Source organism: Tetrao urogallus (genome assembly GCF_951394365.1).
Source record: "Tetrao urogallus genome assembly, chromosome: 2".
Lineage (NCBI taxonomy): Eukaryota > Metazoa > Chordata > Aves > Galliformes > Phasianidae > Tetrao > Tetrao urogallus.
Genome location: NC_136814.1, coordinates 61755440 through 61777812, shown reverse-complemented (window position 1 = coordinate 61777812; position 22373 = coordinate 61755440). Strand labels below are relative to the sequence as shown.

Here is a 22373-nt window from a genome sequence, read left to right as displayed (position 1 = left end):
GAAGTTTGTCTGAGGTCTGTGAAGCCACTTTCAATTGTCAGCAGAGAACTAAAACTGTGAAGTACTTGCCAACTGTGAAGCTCACGTACTTCAGATAAATATAGTAAGAAAACAAAACAGATTGCCTCTGTACTGCAGAGTTATAGACCACCCCAAAATTAATTTCTGCACTTTCTCTCATTCTCCTAATATTCAAAATATACTATATTATATTTATGCTGGCATAAGAATGTATATGCTCAACTATTAAATAGCAGATGGCACTAATTTCCTATTTTGGTGTATGTTATAGTTGCCTATTCCTCAGCCATGCTTATGTATTTGTTTTGTTTTGCTTTTTTTTTTTTAACTCAGTGTACTGACTGATTTTCCAAGATAAAACTTTTGAAATGAATGTATGACTGTTTAGATCACATAACAAAAGCACTGTATTTTCATCAATTTAAATGTTGGCAAGCATACTGTCAAAGACAGCCAGTTCACTTTCAGCTTCAATTAGTACATTTTCCAACATCTGAATTATTGGTAAAGGGAATCAGAGCTACAAAGGAGCCACTGTTTAACGAGGTCTCACAACTGACTTAGCATCACTATTGCTGAACTCTAAAGATAATGACTTCCAAAATATAGTGCATGTACACTTTCAGAAGTTTTCTTCTAAAGAACGTGTAACGTTTGTACAGGTTGCAAGCCAGAAGAATTAGAAAACCACCTGCTGCATCCAGATCTAGTATGGTACTAGAATATGTACTACTGCAAAAAAGTACTTGAATTTATGCTTAAATTCAAAGTCTGTTTTAAAGAATACATGAAAACCATGTATGGTCTCTTGAACAATTAAAAAAAAAAACTAACAAACAACCGATTACATAAGAGCAAAAAGAAAGATTTAAACTAGCAGGTTTTAATGTATTTTAAACTCAGAGTAAAAATATTTTGAGAATATGTTTGACCTAGACTGCATATATCAATATATTAGTACACTGTAAATAATTTGTCTCCTTATAAGCAAGAATGGCATACAATCTTTTGCTGGAAATATAGGAGGTACTGCTCCAAAAGTAACTTGCATAGCTAGTGGTGGTGACTATGCTGAAAAATAACATTTTGTAGTTAAGAATGTGCTCTTTACTGCATGCTAATCCTGAACCAATATGGCTTAAATATAATTCTCCCTCCTCCCCCCCTTTTTCTTGACATACTTTGTGTAGAGATCTAAATATCTAATGAGAAGATAAGCAGAGTTAACACAAGCAGGTTTGTTCTCATCTTTTTTTTTTTTTTTAATACTTTTTTTGTTTTGATGTTTTTGGAGAAAACATTTAATCCATTGCTCAGAAGCACTCAAGTAACTTACTGTGCTTGGCAAATATTCTACTTTTGATAGAACTAATACACTACACTGACTGAACGCTGTAGTCCTGTAGTACTGGACTCTAAGCACAAATTAAGTACAAGATCATTACTGATTAAATGCACAGATGATCAAACACAGAAATGTTAGCTGATACAATTAAGTTGACTCTTGCCTCCTGATTGGCAGAAGTCAGTTTCGTTGTCAGTTCTTCCCTCAGGTTTTCCAGCTGCTGTCGAAGCTGATTCTTGTCATCCTCCAAATGCAGTTTCTCCTTCTCAAACTGCTGCTCTAACTCCTTCAGAAATAAGAGTGAAAGAAATATCAAGCACACCTGCAGTAAGATTACAAAAAAGTACAAGTATACCACATGACAACTCTTCATCCTGGCAAAAACAATACTCCTTATCTCAAGCAGGAACTGTCATTTCCTCCAAGTGTTAAAACATGAACATTTATGTCCAATTAAGATGGAGGTATTAATTTTTCAATTTGTCATCTAACATCCTTGATTAACCACAAAATAAAGTTATGCAGGACTTCCTTCTCAATTACTAGTTTCGCTTTGCATTTAATTAGAAAAATCATTAGAACCACAGCTACTTACTTTCACAGTTCAGCCTTCTGTTAGTTCTGCAATTAAAATAAATTCTATATAGAATTGAAAGAAATCTTGCTTTCAATTTCAGCTACATGCATATAATCAGCTCTACAAAAATTGAATGAAAAGTGTTAACAACAGAGTTCTGAAAACAGCTCTGTTGGATGAGCTATTTTTCTCTTACGTGAGTTTACATTGTTTGTGTCGTTGTTGGAAGTTTTTTTGCTGAAGAAAAATGTAATTTTATTTTTCAGATTTACTTTATTAATATTCAGAATGAATTTTCAGTCACATTTAGACTGAAGTATGTTAAAACTAACAGTTTTATTACATATTTCAATTGAATAATACATAACTCATTACACTACCAAGCCACCTTGTAGACAATTAAAGTTGCCAAGTAAGGTGCTCCAGAGCCAGGTAATACAGGACTCTAGTGTAACAATCTATGCCACTACTGGCTCCCTTATTAACTGCCTACTAGGAATTCAGCTATAATGCAAGGTTTAGCATCAATTCACAGCATCTGTGAATGCCTTGGCTCAAACTTCTAAGAAATCAGTAATATCTAAGAAGCAGTTATGAGAAAATACATAGACCAGAGTCTTGCATGACACAAAAAGCACAACTGAAGCATCAGTAAGATTCTGGAGAAAGGAAGATTCATAGCTCAAAAATTCAAGAGGAAAAAGATTGTCATAAAAAGGTATAAAACTCTAAGGAACGGCAACATATTGTCGTCTGGCTCATTCCAAGAAGAAATTGAGGCCAACCCTTCTTTATCTGATTATTCGAGCTGGTGGTGAGCATATTAAGCCTAGTAGTTTATTAACTCAAGCACTCTATTTATTACAATATACTATAATAATTTATTTCAAGCTGTTTGCACACAGCTTGAAATAATTCTGTTTGATTGTGGTAAAAGCTGGACAAAGTGACAAAATAGAGGGCTGTATTTTGTATAATACACTGCTATACAACATAACAAACATCTGCTTTCTTTACCAGGCCCAGATAACTCATCACATGACAAATAATGCTTGTTAAGTTAGACTTGTTCTGTTCATATCATGATCTGCTGTTTGCAAAATTTCACTGGTGCCATTCAGACTCTATTCTGATAACTGACTAATTAGATTCTTTATGACACCTCTCAGTTTAGCTGTGCAGTACTGAAAAATTATTAGCATTTCTATTTTCATCTTTTTATCTGCTGATAAGCTACAGAAATGGCAGCAGTCCATTCTATAAATGGAAAAAAATGATGCAAAGAAATTTATTTCTTCAGGGTTCTATTCTCATTCTTTAGAAGTCTCTTCATGCCCCATTCTTTCCAAAGACTACCAGATGACTTTCCTAGTCTTTCAGTACCAAAGAAATCTCCACGTCCACTATCCAAAGGTTTCTTGATCATGCTTCTTCCACAGATTAAACTCAACACTTCTCACCATCTGATACCATTTTTTTCTCTATTGAATTACTCAAAACCCCAGATTGTGATTCAGGTCATACATTCCACAGAGGAGACAGTACAGTGATTAAGATTATTGAAATCTAGATCCTGACATCCCTATATAAGTTAACTTCCCCTGACTAGAGTCAAGTTTCACAATTCTCACATTTATAGTTAAAATAGGTAACATCTCTAATTTCACGACTTTTAAGAACAACTATTTTACGATGCCTTCTGTTTTACTCTCTACATTAGTTTTAGTAACTAATTCTTCCAAAAAATGTTTTGGAAGGTAGCCAAGACATAATGAAGTAAACTAATAAAAACATCATTGATGCAAATGTGTTTTACAATAACATAAAGGATGCAAATATTTTCATCAGTCATATGGAAAGACCATTACATACTGAAAGCTAATTTAATTACTTACAAAAGTGTCACAGTGTCCCTCAGTAAGTTACCTTCCCTAAGCATCAGTGACTACAGCAAAAACATTTTTCTCTTATCCCAAAAGGCCAATTCTATAACAGCAGCAAGCCTTTCAGTTTCAAGATGCTGAAAAACTGATCTTGAGTGAAATATCGACCATTCATGGGCCACAAGAACTGGAAAAAGATGCCTGTTAAATTAAAAAGCAGTAGTCTTCATTACAATGCTAATTGTTTTGAGTTGAGAATTCTTCTCTATAAAGAGAAGAGCATGAGTTTTCTGTTGTTGTTCTCTTAGATATATGTTACTTTAAAAAAGACTGAGCAATTTCTTCAGAGTGGTTCAACAAATCTGCAGATAAAATTTGCCTTTCAACAAAATGATGCACTATGGGGTTCAAATTATACCATCTGCATTTTTTGAATTTGTTTGATTATTTAAAGAAAACAAACCTACCATCTGCAGTTTTTTCTTATCCTTATTAGCGTTGCTGTGTGCAGCCTCGATTGCAGTATGGTGTTTCCACGCCAATTCTTCTAAAGTTTTTGAATGAGCCTCTTTCAACTGTGCAGCCTCTCCTTCTAACCTTGCTTGCAGTTTTACCAACTCCTTCTCATAATATTCACGCTGCGTCTCCCTTGCTTCATTTACTTTCTATAAAAGATGGAGAAAAAAAAAAATCATTTGTATTCAAGGATAACAAAATCCTACCACAATTCAAATAGGAATGTAGAAGGAAACTAAGAGGAAATACATAAAACTTTACTGATAACATAAATCTACAAAAATTAACTTTCACATTCAGAAAATTGAGCAGACACTAAACACTTATTAATTCAGTAAGCAAGCAAAGAAGCAGTTTAAGTATATCCAGGCAAACAATATGTCTGTATTAAAATTTGGGTTTTGTACTATTTAATCTGAAGAAAGAGCAATCAGGTATCAAGTCTGCAGAAAATTTCAGTTCATTGTTTTCAAACATACACCAAAGATCTTTAGAGAATCTTTTTTTAAGTTATTTAACCACTTCACCTTTCTCTCTAAAAAGACACTTTTGATATTAGGTATCTGTGCTTATCATAATATGTAAAATGATGTCGTTTTTAAGATATCTGAAAGAACATGAACAGTATCTAACCTAACTTTCCTCTGTTCTCACTTTACAGTCTACATTAGTTATTCTATTGCAATGTAAGGTACACTTGAAACAAACTAATACCGGTCCAAACCAGGTCAAACTTAAAAATTAAAACATTTATTCATTTTTTCCTTATAAATGTAAGTCTTCTGCTCTTATACAGCTGAAGCAAATAAGTTGTCTAACCTTCTCCAAGGCCAGAATCTGCTGCCTTTGTCGCTCATCCAGACTCTGCGTTTTGCTTTGTAGTAAGTTTCTTTCTTCTTCCAGTTGGGATAGCTTTTCTTTTAATCTAGACTTTTCTGATTCCAAATCTCTGATTGTAACTTCTTGTGTCATCTGGGTAGCTTGAAGCGTTCCAATGTGACCTAAAAACAAAACTCTTTAAAACCTCATGTCATTTGTCTTGTAAATGAAGTACACCTTCATACCCTAATGACTTCTAGAAAAAACTTTAGTGGAAATTTTCATGTGGATCTCCACACTCACTGCAATGCTTACTTCCCCTCCATTTTACTCTTTTTTATTTTTATTGTTAAAACATCCAACAATTCCAGAGTCTTTGGTGTTGGGGCTCCTTTAGTTTCAATTTCACTGCTTCAAAGTTGCACATTGATTCCAAGAACACAGAAGTAGGCAGGACTAAGAAGATGCACAATCAATCCCAAAGAACTAACCTCACCTAAAACAACGCATTTTTACCCCACAAGCTACATAAAAGAAAACAAAACACTGAAGTCCAGTGGCAAACACGTGTTATCAAACTCTTAATTTTAATCAGTATGCAAGGAATAGCAACTAAAACTAAAACCTAAGCAACTAAAAAGCAACTAAATCTTTGCAGGTCAGAGGCTTGCTTTTGATGCCTTTTTGTTTTTTGGAGGATCAGCATACCATTTGAAAGCTATGACTAAGATTATCTTAACACGAAACATATTCCTTTTAGCTATTTACATCCAGAAGGACCTCATAGTTTTTTGGCTCCCATATGGCCTCTATATTGTCAAAATATAAAACCTATCCTTTTCCAAGCCCTTACATGCATAGTATGTATGTCCTAAGCATAAAGCTCTCCAGATGGCAAATACAATTAGTCCAATCTATAGAACTGCCTCATTATTTGAAGGAAAAAAAAATAAAGCCTTGATACAGGCCACATTTACACGTACCATTCAAGGGCTAGGCCATATGTAGCCATCTGTAATAGTAACTTCAGAGTATTTGCAAATTAATGCTGTGAATTATTTTCTGTCTCCAAGACCAATTGATCCAGTCTGGCAACATCCCAGCCCTCAAAAGAAGGTGATCTTATCCCAACCGACACTTGGGAAGGACCTCCCCCCCCCCCCATTTTTGCTAACTTCTGGAAAATAATCAGATGTTTCTAAGATTGCTCTAGTCAAATAAGGCCAAAGATAAGCCAGGAGCTTATTTTTAGTCTACCTACAGCACAGTTAATGAAGTTCAAGTCCATGCCCAATCACATGCCCAAACCAAACAGTTTGCTACAGATACAATACTAATGAGGTAAAATCCACACACGTACAATCAAGTGTTAAAAACAATTTATATGTCATTTCATATGTTATTAAACACAGAGAAGTCAAGAAAACAGCTATAAAGAAAATCCTAACAAATTTATTAACCAATAAACTACATATCTTCTGAAAGCAGAGGTAAAGAGCAAAGTACCACTGCCTCAGCGAAAGCAGAAAGCAAATGAAAAGGATGGAGAAACAGGAATAATGTTTTTTGGTGATTACATGGAGAACACACAAATGCAGTATAGAAGCATATTATACAAGTATAGTGTGATGAAATCATGACATATAGTTAATGCAAGATGATTCAAGGCCTATAAGATATATACAGAGAACACAAAGTAAAACATTGTACTTGTATACAATTAATTACACACACAGAAAAAAAATCCTAAGTGCAAACTATGCAATATCAAAACAGTTAACAAAAGAACACTTGTCAGAAACATGATTTAGTGGAGGGTTGTTAGGATAGTATGGTCAGGCTGCAGTTGGACTTAATGATCTTTAAGGTCTTTTCCAACCTGAGCAGTTCTATGATTCTACGAAGAGCATTAAACAGTCCTTAGGCACACTAAACCTCCACAAGCTCCAAAGAAAAAAAGAAATGCTAGAATCCATAGATGAAGATAATTTTTTAGATCACATTACTAACATACATACTGGCTTTGAGAACAAGATCAGTGGCCTGCTGTTGTAAGCGCTCTCTGGCAGCTGCTAGCTCACTTTCCACTTCTTTATGTTTGCTTAGCAATGACATCTCTTCCTCCTTCACGTCATCCAGCTGCTTTTGAAGAACCTATAGGAAACATGGTATAACGTCTAACTATATAGAATAACATTGAAATGAGCATTAGGTGAAAATGTACAGAAAAGAACTGTCCGCAAACAAATTTTATTTCAACACAAACTGAAATCTAGTAAAATTAACATCATATCCATGATGTGAGTTTCCAAAAATACCATAGAAGATATATGGCATGACAAGGAAGTATAAAGCAAAGTGCAATAATATTCAGAAATGTATATGAAAAATAAACACAGTGCACAAATTTTCAGGATCTATTTGAGAAACCTGGTTTCTCATATCTCAGAGTTCTTCAAACTGAAGAATACATTAGATGCTTACAGCAGTTTTCAATCTCCTTAATTAAACAGACTGGAAATGGACTTTTGGAAGACCCTTGGGAGACTGGAAAAAAAGACTATTCTGTATTCATCTTCTGATACAGGAATAAGGGAGTCTTCTTTTATCTGTAGCCATTACACAAGATAACAGCAAAATAGTTCAAAGGATTGGCTGGAATTAGATTATAAATGGGAAAAGTTGATGGTATATCTCAGCTCAAACCAATGAGGTCCTGGATTCTTTCAGAATTGCTATAATTATCATATTTAAGATACTTGCAAACGTTACTAAAACTGCTCAAAGTGAGATATTTAAGCTCTTCCACAGAGATTTTTATAACTAGGCACAGTTACAAAAAGCGAGTGGTATTTCACAGATACTTTTCCTTTAAGGACAACATACATTGTCCTATCTCTCTGCTGACCAAAAGGCCTGTCTTTGTATGTCAGGGATGTCTTGTCTGGGATGTCTTGTCCTTCTTTATGGACAAGAAACATTAGTACTGAACAGCAACTTCAGAATCAAAATAACTCTGAACACATATTCAACATTTCAGTTACTGTCTGTAAAAACATCGCAGAAGGCTCTTTTTGTTATAAAGCCAGCAAAGCTAACATCCAGAAAGTTTTTGGTTTTTTTTCTTCTCAAAAAGCCACTTTTCTTAACACTCTGGATGCTTAGGCCAGATAGTCACCAAAGATCTTTATAACCACAACTGCACTGAATACAGAATATTCATCCTATTTATAGTCTGTGCTATTAAATTTCTGTAAAATATATTAGGCTGCCTCTTAACTTTTTCTCATCTTTTCTAGCAAGAGTTTCCATTTATCAGCATAACAACTTAGACATTATCAGTCATCAGCATCTTCCTTCCCACTCTGAACCTTTTGTTTTGGGAGGTATAGATGAATTTACATGGAGAACTAAGGAAAACATACTTGTGCAAGACTTTTTTTTTCCTGTTCCCAAAGTAGCAATGGTTTTGAATACTTTGTTCAGTACACTGTACTTCGGGTAAATATGACTGGAAAAACCAACTTCTGTTCATGCATAGTGGAAAGCAAGTCACTTTGCTTGTACAAGGAGAACAAAACTTTCCCATGATTGGGATTTCTAGAATCTTCTGGAATATAAACAAATATATATTAATTCAGACTGGGAAAACTAAATAATATAAATAAAATATCTAGAGTGGATGAAAAACAATTATGAATAGCAGAAAATTCAGTTTACATGTTTCAATCATCTCGGTGTAACAGTCTGGCAGCCTAAACTGGAAAACGAAAGAAAGAAATAAACTCATTTTTGGAACAACATATGATTGACCTCACCTGAACATTGTTTTCTGCTGTACTAAGAGCCACCTGAAGTTTTTGGCATTTTTCCCGAAGACTGGCAGCTTCATCCTGGACCATTTGCAATTCAGTTTTAAGTTTTCCCAGATTCTTCCGTAAAATACTTTCTTGATTTTGAAACTCTTTCCTTAGCTCCACCTCTTTTTCTTTGCAAGCATGCAGACTTTCAGCTGTAAAAAGCTGGGATCTTTTCAATGAATCAAGTTCGTGTTCATAGAAAGACTGTGCTTTGCTGAGTTTACCTTCATAGTCCTCAATGAGTTTTTTTCTTTCCAGTCTCAATTCCTCAACTTTATTATTCAAGTCTTCAAGTTCCAGTCTGTGCAGTTCCTCTAGCTTTTCTTGCCCTTTACTCAAGGTTGCATTCTGATTCTGTTGAGTCTTCAGAAGTTCTTGAATCTCAAGCCTATGTGCAGCTCTCAAGTCTTCCAGAGCTGAACGCTTGTCCTTTTCATATTGCACTTGCAACTGTATGAAACTTCGTAGCCTTTCCTCAAACTTCTTCCTGATCTCTTCTACTTCTCTTGACATGGTCACTACACGTTGGACATGCTGGGCTTCTGCACAGAGCTGCATGTCTTCAACTCTATCCTTATACGCTTCAAATTCAGTCAAGGCCTGATGTTTCATTTTTTTATGATCCTCTAGTGACTCCTCCAAAACCTGGATCTTTCTCTTAAGATCCATTTCTTCTGCAACTTTACTTTTATACTGCAAGATCTTCTCCCTTGTCTCTGCAAGAATTTGTTGAATTTCTTCTTCATGGGCATCCTTAAGGGCTTGGATAGCAGCTTCATGTTCATCATTTTTAGTGTTCAAAGCATATATTACCTACAAACATGAAACAATAATATACTCAGAAAAGACATTCTGGCTAACTGCTAAACAAAAAATAAAAATTAAAAGCACCCTAGGCATTCTGCTACTTTGACAACCTGGCATGTTTTCCTGATACAAGAGAGACACCAAATGTTCTTATGAATTTGACTGCATAAATTCTGTTTTAGTCATTACAATCTTACACATTTTATGGAACAGGCTTTCTACAGTTTGCAACCTATAATTTTGCTGATTAAAAGTTTGCCTTTATATCCATGTTGTTGCTGTAAATTCCAGCGGTGAAAAAAGCACATTGTACATATGAAAAACAAGACATAATATTTGAACAGAAGTTTTCTGCCAGAAAATACACACACAACAATACAAGACAACAATATATGCTCCAATTTCTTTTCCTGCAGCACTAAAGTCCGAATCTTGAATTCCTGCTCTTCAACTGCTAACTATTCTTAACTATTCTGTTTTAGACACATCTAAAATGCCAACACTGATTGCTCTGCTTTACAGACCTGTAAGTTGCCCAGATACAAGTTGCTTTTAGACAGTTCATCTATTATACAACCTGTGTATCCAAATCTCCTAAGATCTGAGGTTTCTAACTACATAAGCTTGATAGCCTTCCAGCTAGTCAGTTAGTTGAAGAGGGAGACAGCAGCTTGGGGAGTCAAGGGAGCTAAGTAGCTGAAGTTGGTTGAGAAGCCAGCAAAACTATTCAACATTGGGTGAAAGTTCTAGAGTAACTAGATATATCTCATGGGATGTATCAATTGCACAACACTGTAATTTAAAATAAAAAAGTCAACCTAACTCTCACAAACATACAGAAGTGTGTGCATGTTTACAAATACCTCAGCGAAGAAATTATTCATACTGTAAAAAATACTATGAGATTGTCAGCTAAAGATCTTAATACCTTTTATACAAAACAGTAGCATAACTAATAAGAGTCTAACGAAATGCTATGTGATTCAGTCCACAGAACTACAGTAGCATTAGTAACAAAACCAGCAATGACCTTTTTACGCCAAGAATCAAGCACTGAACTATTTAGCTCTACCACGTGGAGTACAACTGAGGAAATCTTTTTCTGCATTAGCAGAAAAAAAGAAAAGCAGAAAAAGTCTTGCACCAACATGGAATACAAACAACACTATTTGAAACTGTGGCTGAAAGACATTTGATTATTTGGCTAAGAAATATTTTCAGCTTCAAACCAGATATTATATTCTTACATGGCCAGCTTCACTTGGGTCATTTGCTCCAGCCAGCAACTTAGTCATGATAGAATGAATATTTTTCCCAATTAAAAATACTTCACCTTAATACTAGTATGAGGTGCCAAATAAATTATGCAGCACAGAGAATATCAAAACAAATGAGTAATTTATTCTTTTGAAGTTAACATGAAAATAGGAACTGATACCTTTTAGAAAAACAACAAACTAACATGTCTTGCACAAACAAATTTTATATCTCTGGTAAACCTTCATTTCAGACTCAACAAATGGACTCCTGAGAGAGCACTTCATTTAGCCTCATCCAGCTGACATGCCTTATTCTCAGTATACACTTTGGCGCAGCTGCCAGTGCATGTTGATGCTTCAGCCACCAGTTTGAAACACCCCAAGACTGCACCTCTCTTTAATAAGCTGCAACAAAACTACAATGACAACAATAAATTGTTCATGAACGTTGTTATTAATGATTTGGAACACACAAACCAACAAGCCTGACCTACTCTATCAGTAGGTAAATGAGAATTGAGCTGTTCAACACAGAAAATACTACGAAACAATAACAAGACTTTTCTAAGGACAAGTCATTACCTACAGATAAAAGGGGGATACAAATAGAAAAGTTGAAGTTTACAAATGTCATGGTTCTATGATTTTGTTTTTGTTTTTTTTCATTTTTGGATTTCAGTATTCCACATCAAAACATCATGTAGTGTACAGGGCATTAAAGTGTCACTGCCCCAATTCCAAGTACCTATCCCTGTACATTACAGAAGTCACGGGATCTGGCCCTTCCGGGTGGGGGGGGCGCTCTCTTGCTGCCTTGCAGTGGGTGCTGGAGGTGCTTTCCTGGCCGTTCCAAGCTTTTCAGGTTTGAATCGGTCCCGGGAACTCTCTCTCTCTCATCTTGTCTGATTTATTAATCTCAATTTCAATTAAATTGTATATATTGTGTTATTTTGTATTCTGATATTATAGTAAAATAAGTTTTCCTCCATAGATTGTTGCCGCTGCTCTTTTCCTCCCTTCCTTCCTTCCCATTTTTTTGTGGGACTGGGGTGGGGGGGGAGGGCAGAGGCCTGTCGCCCCTGTCACGGACATAGATTGATCTGGTCAACTCCGTGACAACAAAATAGTAGCATTAAAATAACACCTTCCAGGAATTACCGTACTGCTACAAAAAATTAATTCATATGATCTCCTGCAGTCCAGAATGAACACTTTCTCCATAACAATAAGCAAAGCATTCATTTTCCTCCTTTTCTTCCTCTCTGTTGACTGGTATGAATGGTTGAATGGTAAGTAAATAAGTAAGTATTTAAGTTTGGCTTTACCAGATAAATATCTGCTCCTTAATGCATTAGAAATATGGTAGCTTTGAAGTATTTTCCTGAAGGATTTTAAAAAAATAATTGTTCAGAAAAGTTCTCCACAATTGCAAGTACATTCTAATAAATGCACTACTAACAGATATATGAAGTAGACAGCTGATAGCAACATTTTATTCCTTCTCATGCATTATTACTAGCAATATATTGAACTCCACAAGATAAACTCTGAAGCTTTTTCCATATAACAACTGAAGTTACATTTTTAATGACATATTTTTCTTTAATTGTAATCAAGAGACAATCCTCCACAAAGCATTCAACAGGGAAACCCAAGTTACTGCTAAGTCTAACATACACACTACTCCCTCCTTTTAAAAAAATCATAATATGTATGTCCCTCCCCACCAAAACCTATGCATATCCATATCATCTCAATTTTTACTTTTCTTAAATAAATAAAATTCTTTTAACTACAAAGAGCTTTTGTTCCCTAGGGAAAATACAGTAAATATAGATGCTTTGTCAGTTCAGTCCTTTGTGTCGCTGGCAACGTAACAAGACCCCTTAAGCCCAGAACTTCAGGCCAGGATTGCTTAGACACCACTGAAATAATGGAAGAAAGAGCATTTGTTCTTTAGCCATCTGGTCTACTGCAAGCCTTCATAAATGCTGGGCCAGCACATTAAGTACACAATACGACTAACAGGAAAGCGAGTGACATATAGAGTCTGCAGCTGTAGCATCTCCCTCCAACCGCATCTCTCCAAAAAAGCTAGTCAAACTACACCACTCTGACTGTGCCTAAATCCAAACAGAGCAAGAACATGGCATTCCTCTCCAGCCTTCAAAATATACCCATGTACTGGGCTCTAGCAAGAGGCCACTCCTGCAGCCTTGTAATGTAAACCCAATATACACACCAACAGAGCTAAGTGCATTTCATATGTGTTTTCTTTTTCTGACAGAAATTTAAGTATTTGCACTTGTTAATTTGCCCACTGGATTTTCAACAAGTTCCTAATACACCTCTTATATTTTAGGCAGTCTTCGATCACAGCGTAAGGATACAAAACACACTAGGACACTATGAAAAGATTCCAACAAACTAAATGCAGTGTAATTAAAATGAAACTTTGGTGACAGTAGCATATAATAACAAAAGAAAACATCCTTGAAGATAAACACTGCAAAAAGAAGCAGAAAGGAATAATGGAGTGGTTACCTAAGTATTAAATAATCACAAATTCCCTTGCACTTACTAAGAACTTAACTTACTTTCTACTCCAGTAACAAACAAAACACATCAGAAAACACAAGGACCAACACAAGCTAAAGAAACCCAAGTTTAAGGCAATGCAAAGAATTACATATTCTTTCAATCCTTTCTCAACATAAAAAAAGCAATACAAGCTGCCTTACTTAAGATGCACTGGAAAGAAAATTCACATCTGTTAATACTACATTGTATTCCACAGAGACATAAAACAAGCCGAACTCTCTAATCAATATCCCACCCCCACAATCTATACAAGACATCGACAAGTGAAATATAAATAATAAATACAACTCCTTCTCTTTTCCAGAATAGAGAAAATTAAGCAAAAAATAAGCTACGCAGTCTACTGTACTATATAGCTTTTGTTTGAAAGAAATATAGTTTTCTTTAGAAAAGAAGCGTAAGGAAGATATACATTACATGAAGGTGTAACTACCAGGAAATTCATCTGCTTCAACATCAGCTACATTCTCCTGGGACTCTCAGCAGGTAACCCACCATTTAAGGAAGGCAAACACAGGAATACAAGACCAGTTATGCATGCATCCCCAGTTTGTTATGCAAAAAATTAGATACATGAATTAGAGAGTCAAACTAATCAGATGACTTCAAGCATGCTTATTTTTACAGCTAAGAACACATAGGAGTTGATCAAAAAGGACAGACTGTGACAAAAGGACAGATTTGCAAAAGTTATCTTACACAATCCTCTAATGAACAAGATTAATTTAGGTGTTCATTCTACACACAGGTAAGAATCAACTATTTCTTTAGAGTAGTTAAACACATATTTGTCACTACAACCCAATGTCCTTGGGCTGGGCAAGGCACAGAATAATTGCCAACATCATCCAATTAAAGCCCCTTTTCGGTTCTGGAATATTAACCTCTAACAATCAAGTTATGTCAGGCACAACCAACACAAATCACAATTAGCTCTAGGCAATTTGCTAAGATAGTTAAATCTTGAGAAACATACTGCAGCACCAACAACAGCAAAAAAGATTTAGTGACAGATGTACAAATTCTGCAATCTGCCTCCCAGTGAGAAAGAAACACATTTAACTTCTAATCATCTAACTAGAATATGGTTGACACATCTGCTGTATGATTAGTCCTCACTGCAAGAAAAACAAGCCAAAGGACTACTCCAAGTTATGCTTTAGTCTAACCCTAATTTTCAGGTACAGAAAGCCTCAGAGAAATTTAAGCTAATATGTCTGTACTACATTTGTTTGTGGGTATTTGGAATCTGAAGCAAGGCATAGACAAGTTCTCTGAGCTGAGCAACTGACTTAACATGATAACGTTAGTTTGCTGTTGGCAAAACAAACAAAAACACATAGCAGAATATTAAGTGCAAAGCTTCCAAAAAACAAAAAAGGTAAACACCTTTTTTGATTAATCATAAAAATAACTGTTTTTAAAGCATTATATAATATCTCAAGATGCAATTTTCTCATTTCTTTTGATAGCTATGAAGAATTTTGAATCTAACAGACTTTATATAACTTTCAGAAACAGCAAATTTTCTTTTAATAAATTTGACAAGACGCCTTTGTTTTTGATCTTCTAAGTTCTCATAAAGTAGGAACGTAATTCTTTCAGAAGACTTAGATGATAAGTCCTGAAATAAATCATCAAGTTTTTTGTAGAATATTTTCTAAAATAGCTTCAGGAACTCAAACTTGAATGCATCATCTAGAATTTTGATAGTATGAATAAAATACTGCTTTTCACTTAAATATTCTCTAACATAACTTAATTTGCTAATCAACAGAACACATGGGATAATATCAGTGCTATTTCTCAGTTTAACTTTTCCATCTCTCCATCATTCTTTTGCAGAAGCCAACGCCAAACAAGGTACCTACATTGAGGTAAATAATTCACTGTACTTATTTTCACAGCATTCAGTGTAATGAATGTAGTAGCTCACAACACAGACTACGTAGAAGCCTTGGACAACTGTAGTTTTATAAGTTGAGTCTCTACGGAGATAACAGGGTAATCTACTGATTTGCATAACAGCAGATAGAAATGATTTGCCCCTGACGTCACTGGCAGTAAAGTTAAAATAACGAGACAGCCCTGCGCTCAGCACCACGGACAGCAGCAGTCAGCGGCCCTTTGCAGAGCCCCGCGTTCAGTACCGCGGACAGCAGCAGGATGGGCAGCGGCGCCTCCGCGGGAGCTGAGCCTGTAAGAATTCCTTTTCCATGCCCGAGAACAGCAGAGGCTGAAGAACTATTAGCAAATCCAGAGCCCAACACAGTATGTTAGTCAAGACTCCAATAACGAGGCATGCTTACCAAAATTTGATGTGGGTACACCTCTGACCAGCATTTCACTTTTTTTTATATTGTCCAGTAAGAGGACATGTTATTACTGCCTCCAAGTTTGCCAAGCTAAGTTTTCTGAAAGCAGAAAATTAACTTTCTCACATGACTAGTGAACGTAGGCCCATTAGAAATGCACACACACACAAACACATGTGGATGTGTGCATATGGGTACTTATGTATAAAATAATTGACATTAAAGAAAAAGATTTATTTTATTAAGCATGTATCTATAAAGAATAATCTGAAGTTTGGACTGTAGCGGCTGCGACTTGATAATCTAGAAGAAATTGTAAACAATACAAACCAATGGAAATTACTTTTGTTTTAGGCTCTGTGCTTATGCAGAATATGGAAGAATACAGAAAATGGCAAGGCCTGCCCGAACAGGAATACAGTACAGTGTTACACTGTAGATATCCAGAGGTGAAGCAGAACATACCCAATACATCAAATTAGATACACACAACAAATATGAAGCAGAGCATGAAACTAAATGCAAGACAAGAATCCAAGGAATAGAGATAATGGACACAGTGGTTGTTTCCAGATCAGCTCTAAGACTTCTTTCATCTATTCATTATTACTAGAACAATTTATCACCATCTTCATTTCTCAAATTTTAAAATGACAAAGACAGTCATTAGAAATTACTGCAGTACATTTCAGTACAAGCTATCCAAACATATTTGCTTTCATTCTGGAAAATATTAGATCTGAGAAGGCAGTCTCAGACATACCCTTTGCTAAAAGTTACGGCTTTCACTCGCATCATGAGCAAAATCATCATTCAATTAATAATCTCTGGATTAGATTACAGCACACCTGTTTTCTAAACACATTATAGTTCAGATTTCTGGAAATCTGACCTAGTTAAAAGGAAACTGGCTGAAATAATTTCTTTCATCTTATAAAATTAAAATAAAAATACATTTATTTATTTATTTATTTATAGCCATCACCTCATACTTTTTATATTAGCTAAAAGTTTGTGTTCCATTTAGCAAGGACATCTTGAACAAAAAGGACTTCGTGAACTTTTTACCAGTGGCTGTTTGTAAAGGTTGCCATTTGGAACCGAACCAAGTGACAACCTAGGGAAAAGGCTGTTATGTACAAGCTTCTACACACAGTTTAAAAAGCCAATGTAAAGAAAGAAAGAAACAAAACCAGATAAAGCATTAAATAGGGTAACATGGTTAATTGCTTCAGACTACCTTTCTTTCTTCTGGTTATTTCCAGAATGTAGTGCCTTTGGTTACTGGTATGACACTGATGATGTCATACAAGACTACAAAAGTCTTGCTTACCACTGCCAGCCTTATACAAGCCAAGAAACATACACATCTGATTTCATAGCAGTACGTAGAGGTTTACTGATAAATAAGTCTACAAAAATAAATAAATAAACAAATAAAATCTAGCAATTAAGGTAATAAACCTCCTCTTGCCTCCTCGTTGTCAGCTCCAAGAGAGTGAAGTTTTCCATGTTGGTTTTTCACAAGAGACTTAGAGATTACCAAGTTTCCCCTCCCCTGGGGAGGCCATTGGCTGGGCCAATGAAGGATGGAGTGCATAGGCAGTATTTTCCCAACAGTTGTGCTATCATAGCAGCTGTGAAAGAGTGGGTCACCACTGCTGGTGCAGATTTCTGCAAGCACAGCACGCAGACTCTTTTTCATTGCTGGTCAAAATGCATAGCTAATGGTGGTGTCTGTGTTGAAAAAACGTGTTTTGTAGCTGAGAATTTGCTCTGTCAAATAGTGTTGCTGCGTTCTTTGCATCTGTTACAGCTTCCATGGAAACAAATAGAAGACATTTGGAGTAACCTATATACTCCCACATGACCAAGAAAAATGCTAAGTATTAAAATATATTTGCTAAGAATATCTCTTTAAAATAGGATGACAGAGAGGAAAACAAAGAAGAAAACTATTTCGTAAATTTGTACAAGAAGCTGATGGCAGAACTAGTCTGAAGAGTCCCAGAATATATTTTGTTTACTATTTTATCTTTTTTGGAATCATCCCAAAATTTAACTATTCTGCTCTAGGCATGTAGCAAGGGAAAACACCAATTTTGTTGATTTCTTTTTCTTGTTATGAACTTGACCAGCCTAATAGGAACTATCACTGCAGCGCACCTGTATGGCACTTACAGACTCTTCCTTCAATTCATCCAAAATTTCTGCAACGAGGATCTAGGAAATTTCCGCAACCAACTCAGCATTCAAGATTCTCAACACATAATGCCAGAGTGGATCACCTAAAGTACTTCATTAACGTCCATAATTTATGTTGACATCACAAAGCTTGCAGAACAGATTTTGTACACAAATTTAAGATGTGAATTTCTCAATTACAGGCACTTAAGCTAAAAACTACAGCATAAGAGCTGTGGGGAGAGAAAAAACAAACAAACAAAAAAAAAAGCAGCACCAAAACAAGCCAGCAAGACCATTGAACTTGTACTCTCCAACTAATGGTGAAAACGAACCCTACTCTCCCATACTGACAGGATCAAAGCAGCAACTTAATTTTTTGTTTCCTATTCCAGTTGTCTTATGCAAAGTAATTAAAAATACATATGCATATTTTCATCTGCAGCAAGCATAATTCAACATCGCATTAGTACTTGAGCACGTAGTAGTACAAACACATTTGCAATCTCATAATCACAGCTTATTTCTTTTTGGCTTTAATCTTTGGTGTCAGATGCTACTTTATCCCCGTACTGGTACACAGATCTTTCAAAATGTCTAAAATAAGGAGCTTATCCTGAAGAAGAAGTCCTAAAATTGCTTCAGTTACAATTTCCACAGTTTTTAAACATGACATGAGCATCATGTTATTTTTTTAAAGCTGAATTTCTAGCTACTGACTTGTTTTACCTTCTCCTGTGAGTTAAACATATTAAAGTTACATCAAGTTATTTTTTTTTCAAGAGTAAAAATGCAGTTAAGCGTTTCAGAAGCATGCCCAGTGAAATTGAATTGCATTTTATTTTGCCTCACTCTGAGTTACTGAGTAAAACTAAGCATTAAAAACAAAATTCACTTCCTTCTTGGTATTCTCAGATGGTTTCAACCAAAACATTAAATTCTCTTTAAGTAATGTGAAAATATAACATAGGAATTCTAACTTTTTAATTTTACATTCACTTCATGAATGACCTCCATTTCCTATGGGGAAAGCATTTTCTTCTGCTACTACTGACAGCTCATAGAAGATACACATAGATCGGAAAAAAGTACAGAGTCACATTTCTTTTCTCAGAAGATACAAGCTGCCCAGTTAACTATGCCCCCTATGTATTTATATTTCGTTTCACTGCACTGTGCTGGGGATTTTGTTTTGTTCAGATAAAATACCTGACCCCAGTTCTGAATCCACAGGGACTTGATAGATCTTCAAGACAGTTTCAGAGAAAAGTATGAAGATCAAAAAAAGGGAGGGGATGAGAGGGGAGGAACAGCTGGAAGGCACAAGATTTTATATAAAGATACTACACAATTTGATGTACATATAATGGCATACGTCTTAATAAGTTCCTAGAGTACTCAAAAGTAATTCTATACATACAAGTGAGTAAGCATCTGACAGAGCCAGACCTGCAGAATTTGGCCAAAAGACCTTCACAGAAGCACTCTTACATCTTTTTTCAAATCATTCAATTTGGATAGCTTATTTCCACAAATCTTCTGCAAAGTGAAGTCAACTCTTTTGACAGTTAACTCTTGTTTATAGAAATTAAGTATCATGTTTATTGTTTCCCCCTGCAGCTAGATTCCCTTCATAGGCTTCACATCCCGGAGCAGGTGGAAACTCCTTCAGGGTAAAATATAATCCTAAAGCTTTTTCTCTCTCTCTTCTAAGCTTCCCTCTCTGAAAGGTCAAGTAACAAGCAGAAACACCAGGCCAGGACCTTCTAATTGGAAAACTGTCAGGATCTGCACCTCTATCTCAGTGAAATTAATTTTTGAGAATACTTTTAAAAGTAATCTTTAAAATTCTTTATTTTGCTGTTGCATTAGGTACAAGAAGAGTATTTTCATTTTGCACCCTATTTTAAGCTCAAAAAGATGGTTCTCTAGCCCAGACCTTTGGTTTGTGAGGATCAGCAAAAGTCACAAGTTTTCCCCCTAAACCTTTAAAACAGAATACAGACACAGAAAGTAAAATCTCACTGGACTCTGCAAGTAAACAAATATGAGAGTCCAATCCCACAAAAGCCTAATCCACCAGTAAGATCTTTGTACAATCACAGCTAATTTACACTTATTGAAATACATAACCAGAAGGCCACTTGTAGTAGCTTCTATTTGCAGCATTCTGAAACCTTCAGCAGAACAGGCATGCACAAAATCTTTAGAATGTTAAAAGAACTCTATTACAGATCATAAAAGACCTTATGAATGAGGCACAGTACTTACTTCTACCCTTCCAATACAGAAGTTCAAAGTATTCCAGCACTATGCATTTATATCCCCATTTAACTCATACTTGTCTCAAGCCATCTGACATACACTAACTCACAAAACACAGCACACATGTCTAGTGATGCGGACCTCATGGGTATACACACACAGTATCACAACACAAATGGAACTCTGTTTCTGAAATCACCTAAAAACTGATGGGTAATTCCTAGAAAAAGAAAGGGAAAGATATCAAAGGGCGCGTAGAAGTAAAAACTGTTATCTGAAAGAATTTGCATACGTAACTGGCCTTAAGGTAAATCTAAAATACATGTATGCTCCCCAGGTGCTTGTTGCACCTTTCAAGAAGCACAAGTCTGTAGCAATATCTCTAACATTCTGATTCATAACTCAAACAAACCACAGTGAATTTTAAATTGATTTAAATTCTTGTTTTCTTCTTAAAATATTAAAATTTTAATTTGACTGAAATTAATATATTAAGACATCTGAACTTATAGCCCAGCCAAAATATCCCTCAGTCATCAGTTTTCCAATAATGTAAGGTGCAAGGTACTCCACAGTAAACACTATTTCACTGATCACTTCAGCTGTGCATAAATTTGAACTATGTCTCCACTGGGTGACTGCCAGCATTCTTCATTGTCTCTGTTTGTGGTTCCAATGAAATGTCACCTTCATCCATCTTAGCCCACACTTGAAGAATGCTAGCATTCCCCCGTAGTGCTTTTAAAGATACCTGTAGATGTTTTAAATGTGTAATTATTGACAGTTGTTCCTTGTGTATTCTCATTAAGAAATGTAATCTGCCCTTCGCTTCCTAAATAATGGTGTTCACTTCTTGTCTTGAGCATTATACAATGGAGATTACACCACCTTTCTTTCTTTCATTTTTAAGTTATTCTGAATAAATCTTAGCTGCAATCAGGTCTGAATTGTGAGGCCTGCCAGCCTTAGTATTACTCCTTTAAAACATGTTCCAGTTTGACTACGGACTTTAACAAAGATACATTGTATTTCCTATACTGGAGATGCCCTAAGGGAAACTGCGCCTGGCCAGAGGCAGCCGGCGGGGCAGGGCAGGGCAGGGCAGGGCAGGGCAGGGCAGGGCAGGGCAGCCGTGCTGTGCCAGGCCCGGCCTCACGGGTGCGAGCCCAGCCGCATCACGCCGCCGAGGAGCGGGCATCGTTCCGCTGGAAGAACCAAGCTCAGGAGATGACCTCTCGTCAGCGAGGCTAAGCCGAGGTGGCAAGACGAGGAGAGGGGCAGCGCCTCACCCCTTCACGTGTGAAATGAACAAACGAGGAGAAGCGGAAAGAAAAATAAGAAGGGAAAAACACCCGAGGCAGCAGAGGAGCCCAGAAGCGAGGACTGTCTCACCTTGGTGAGCTGGGCGATCTTCTTGCTCATTTTGAAGTGCAGGTCCGGGCTGTGCTCGGCTCCCAGTCCCGGCGGGGCAGAGCCGGAGCCGAATTTCCCCGCTCCGGGCGCGGATCCGCCGCCGTAGCCGTGCTGCTGCTGCCAGCTCATCCCCGGGGTCGCCATCTTCACCGCCGGCCCCCGCCGCCGCTCGGCATCCGCCGGCGCCGCCGCCGCTGGGAAGCCGCGCCGAGGCCGCCAACCGCCGTCCGAGAGCTCCCGGCCGCTGTCCGCAGCCTCCGCGCGCGGCCCCTCAGCGGGCGGGGGGCTGCGGCATCGACCCCGCGGGGGGCCGCTGCGCGAAGCGGCACCGGCCTCTCTCCAGCGGCTCCTCCGTCCCTCCCACCCGGCACCAGGCGGGGAGGCCGGCCGGCCCCGGGGCAGCCCGCCCGGCCGGGGGACGAGCGAGGGGGCCGCCGGCCGTTCCCGAGCTGTCGCCGCCGCGCTGTTTACGCCGCGCAGGTCGCGTCACTCGGCAGCCCCGCCCGCT

The 22373-nt window shown here is 37.0% G+C and overlaps 1 protein-coding gene across 3 annotated transcripts in view; it reads right to left on the bottom strand.

Annotated features, from left to right (window-relative positions):
* The window catches only part of FAM184A (family with sequence similarity 184 member A), a gene marked incomplete at both ends in the record, with an annotated part of 56817 nt that extends 34808 nt beyond the window's left edge, over positions 1-22009 (bottom strand). For 2 of the 3 annotated variants that reach the window (XM_079550200.1, XM_079550201.1), the window contains 5 exons: positions 1530-1652; positions 4294-4491; positions 5162-5343; positions 7180-7315; positions 8980-9633. In XM_079550200.1, coding sequence (XP_079406326.1) covers positions 1530-1652; positions 4294-4491; positions 5162-5343; positions 7180-7315; positions 8980-9633 — 1293 coding nt within the window. Of the gene's footprint in view, positions 1-1529; positions 1653-4293; positions 4492-5161; positions 5344-7179; positions 7316-8979; positions 9835-21844 lie in introns of those variants that run through there. The other variant, XM_079550199.1, reaches the window with a different exon arrangement.
* Between the last annotated feature and the right edge of the window lie 364 nt (positions 22010-22373).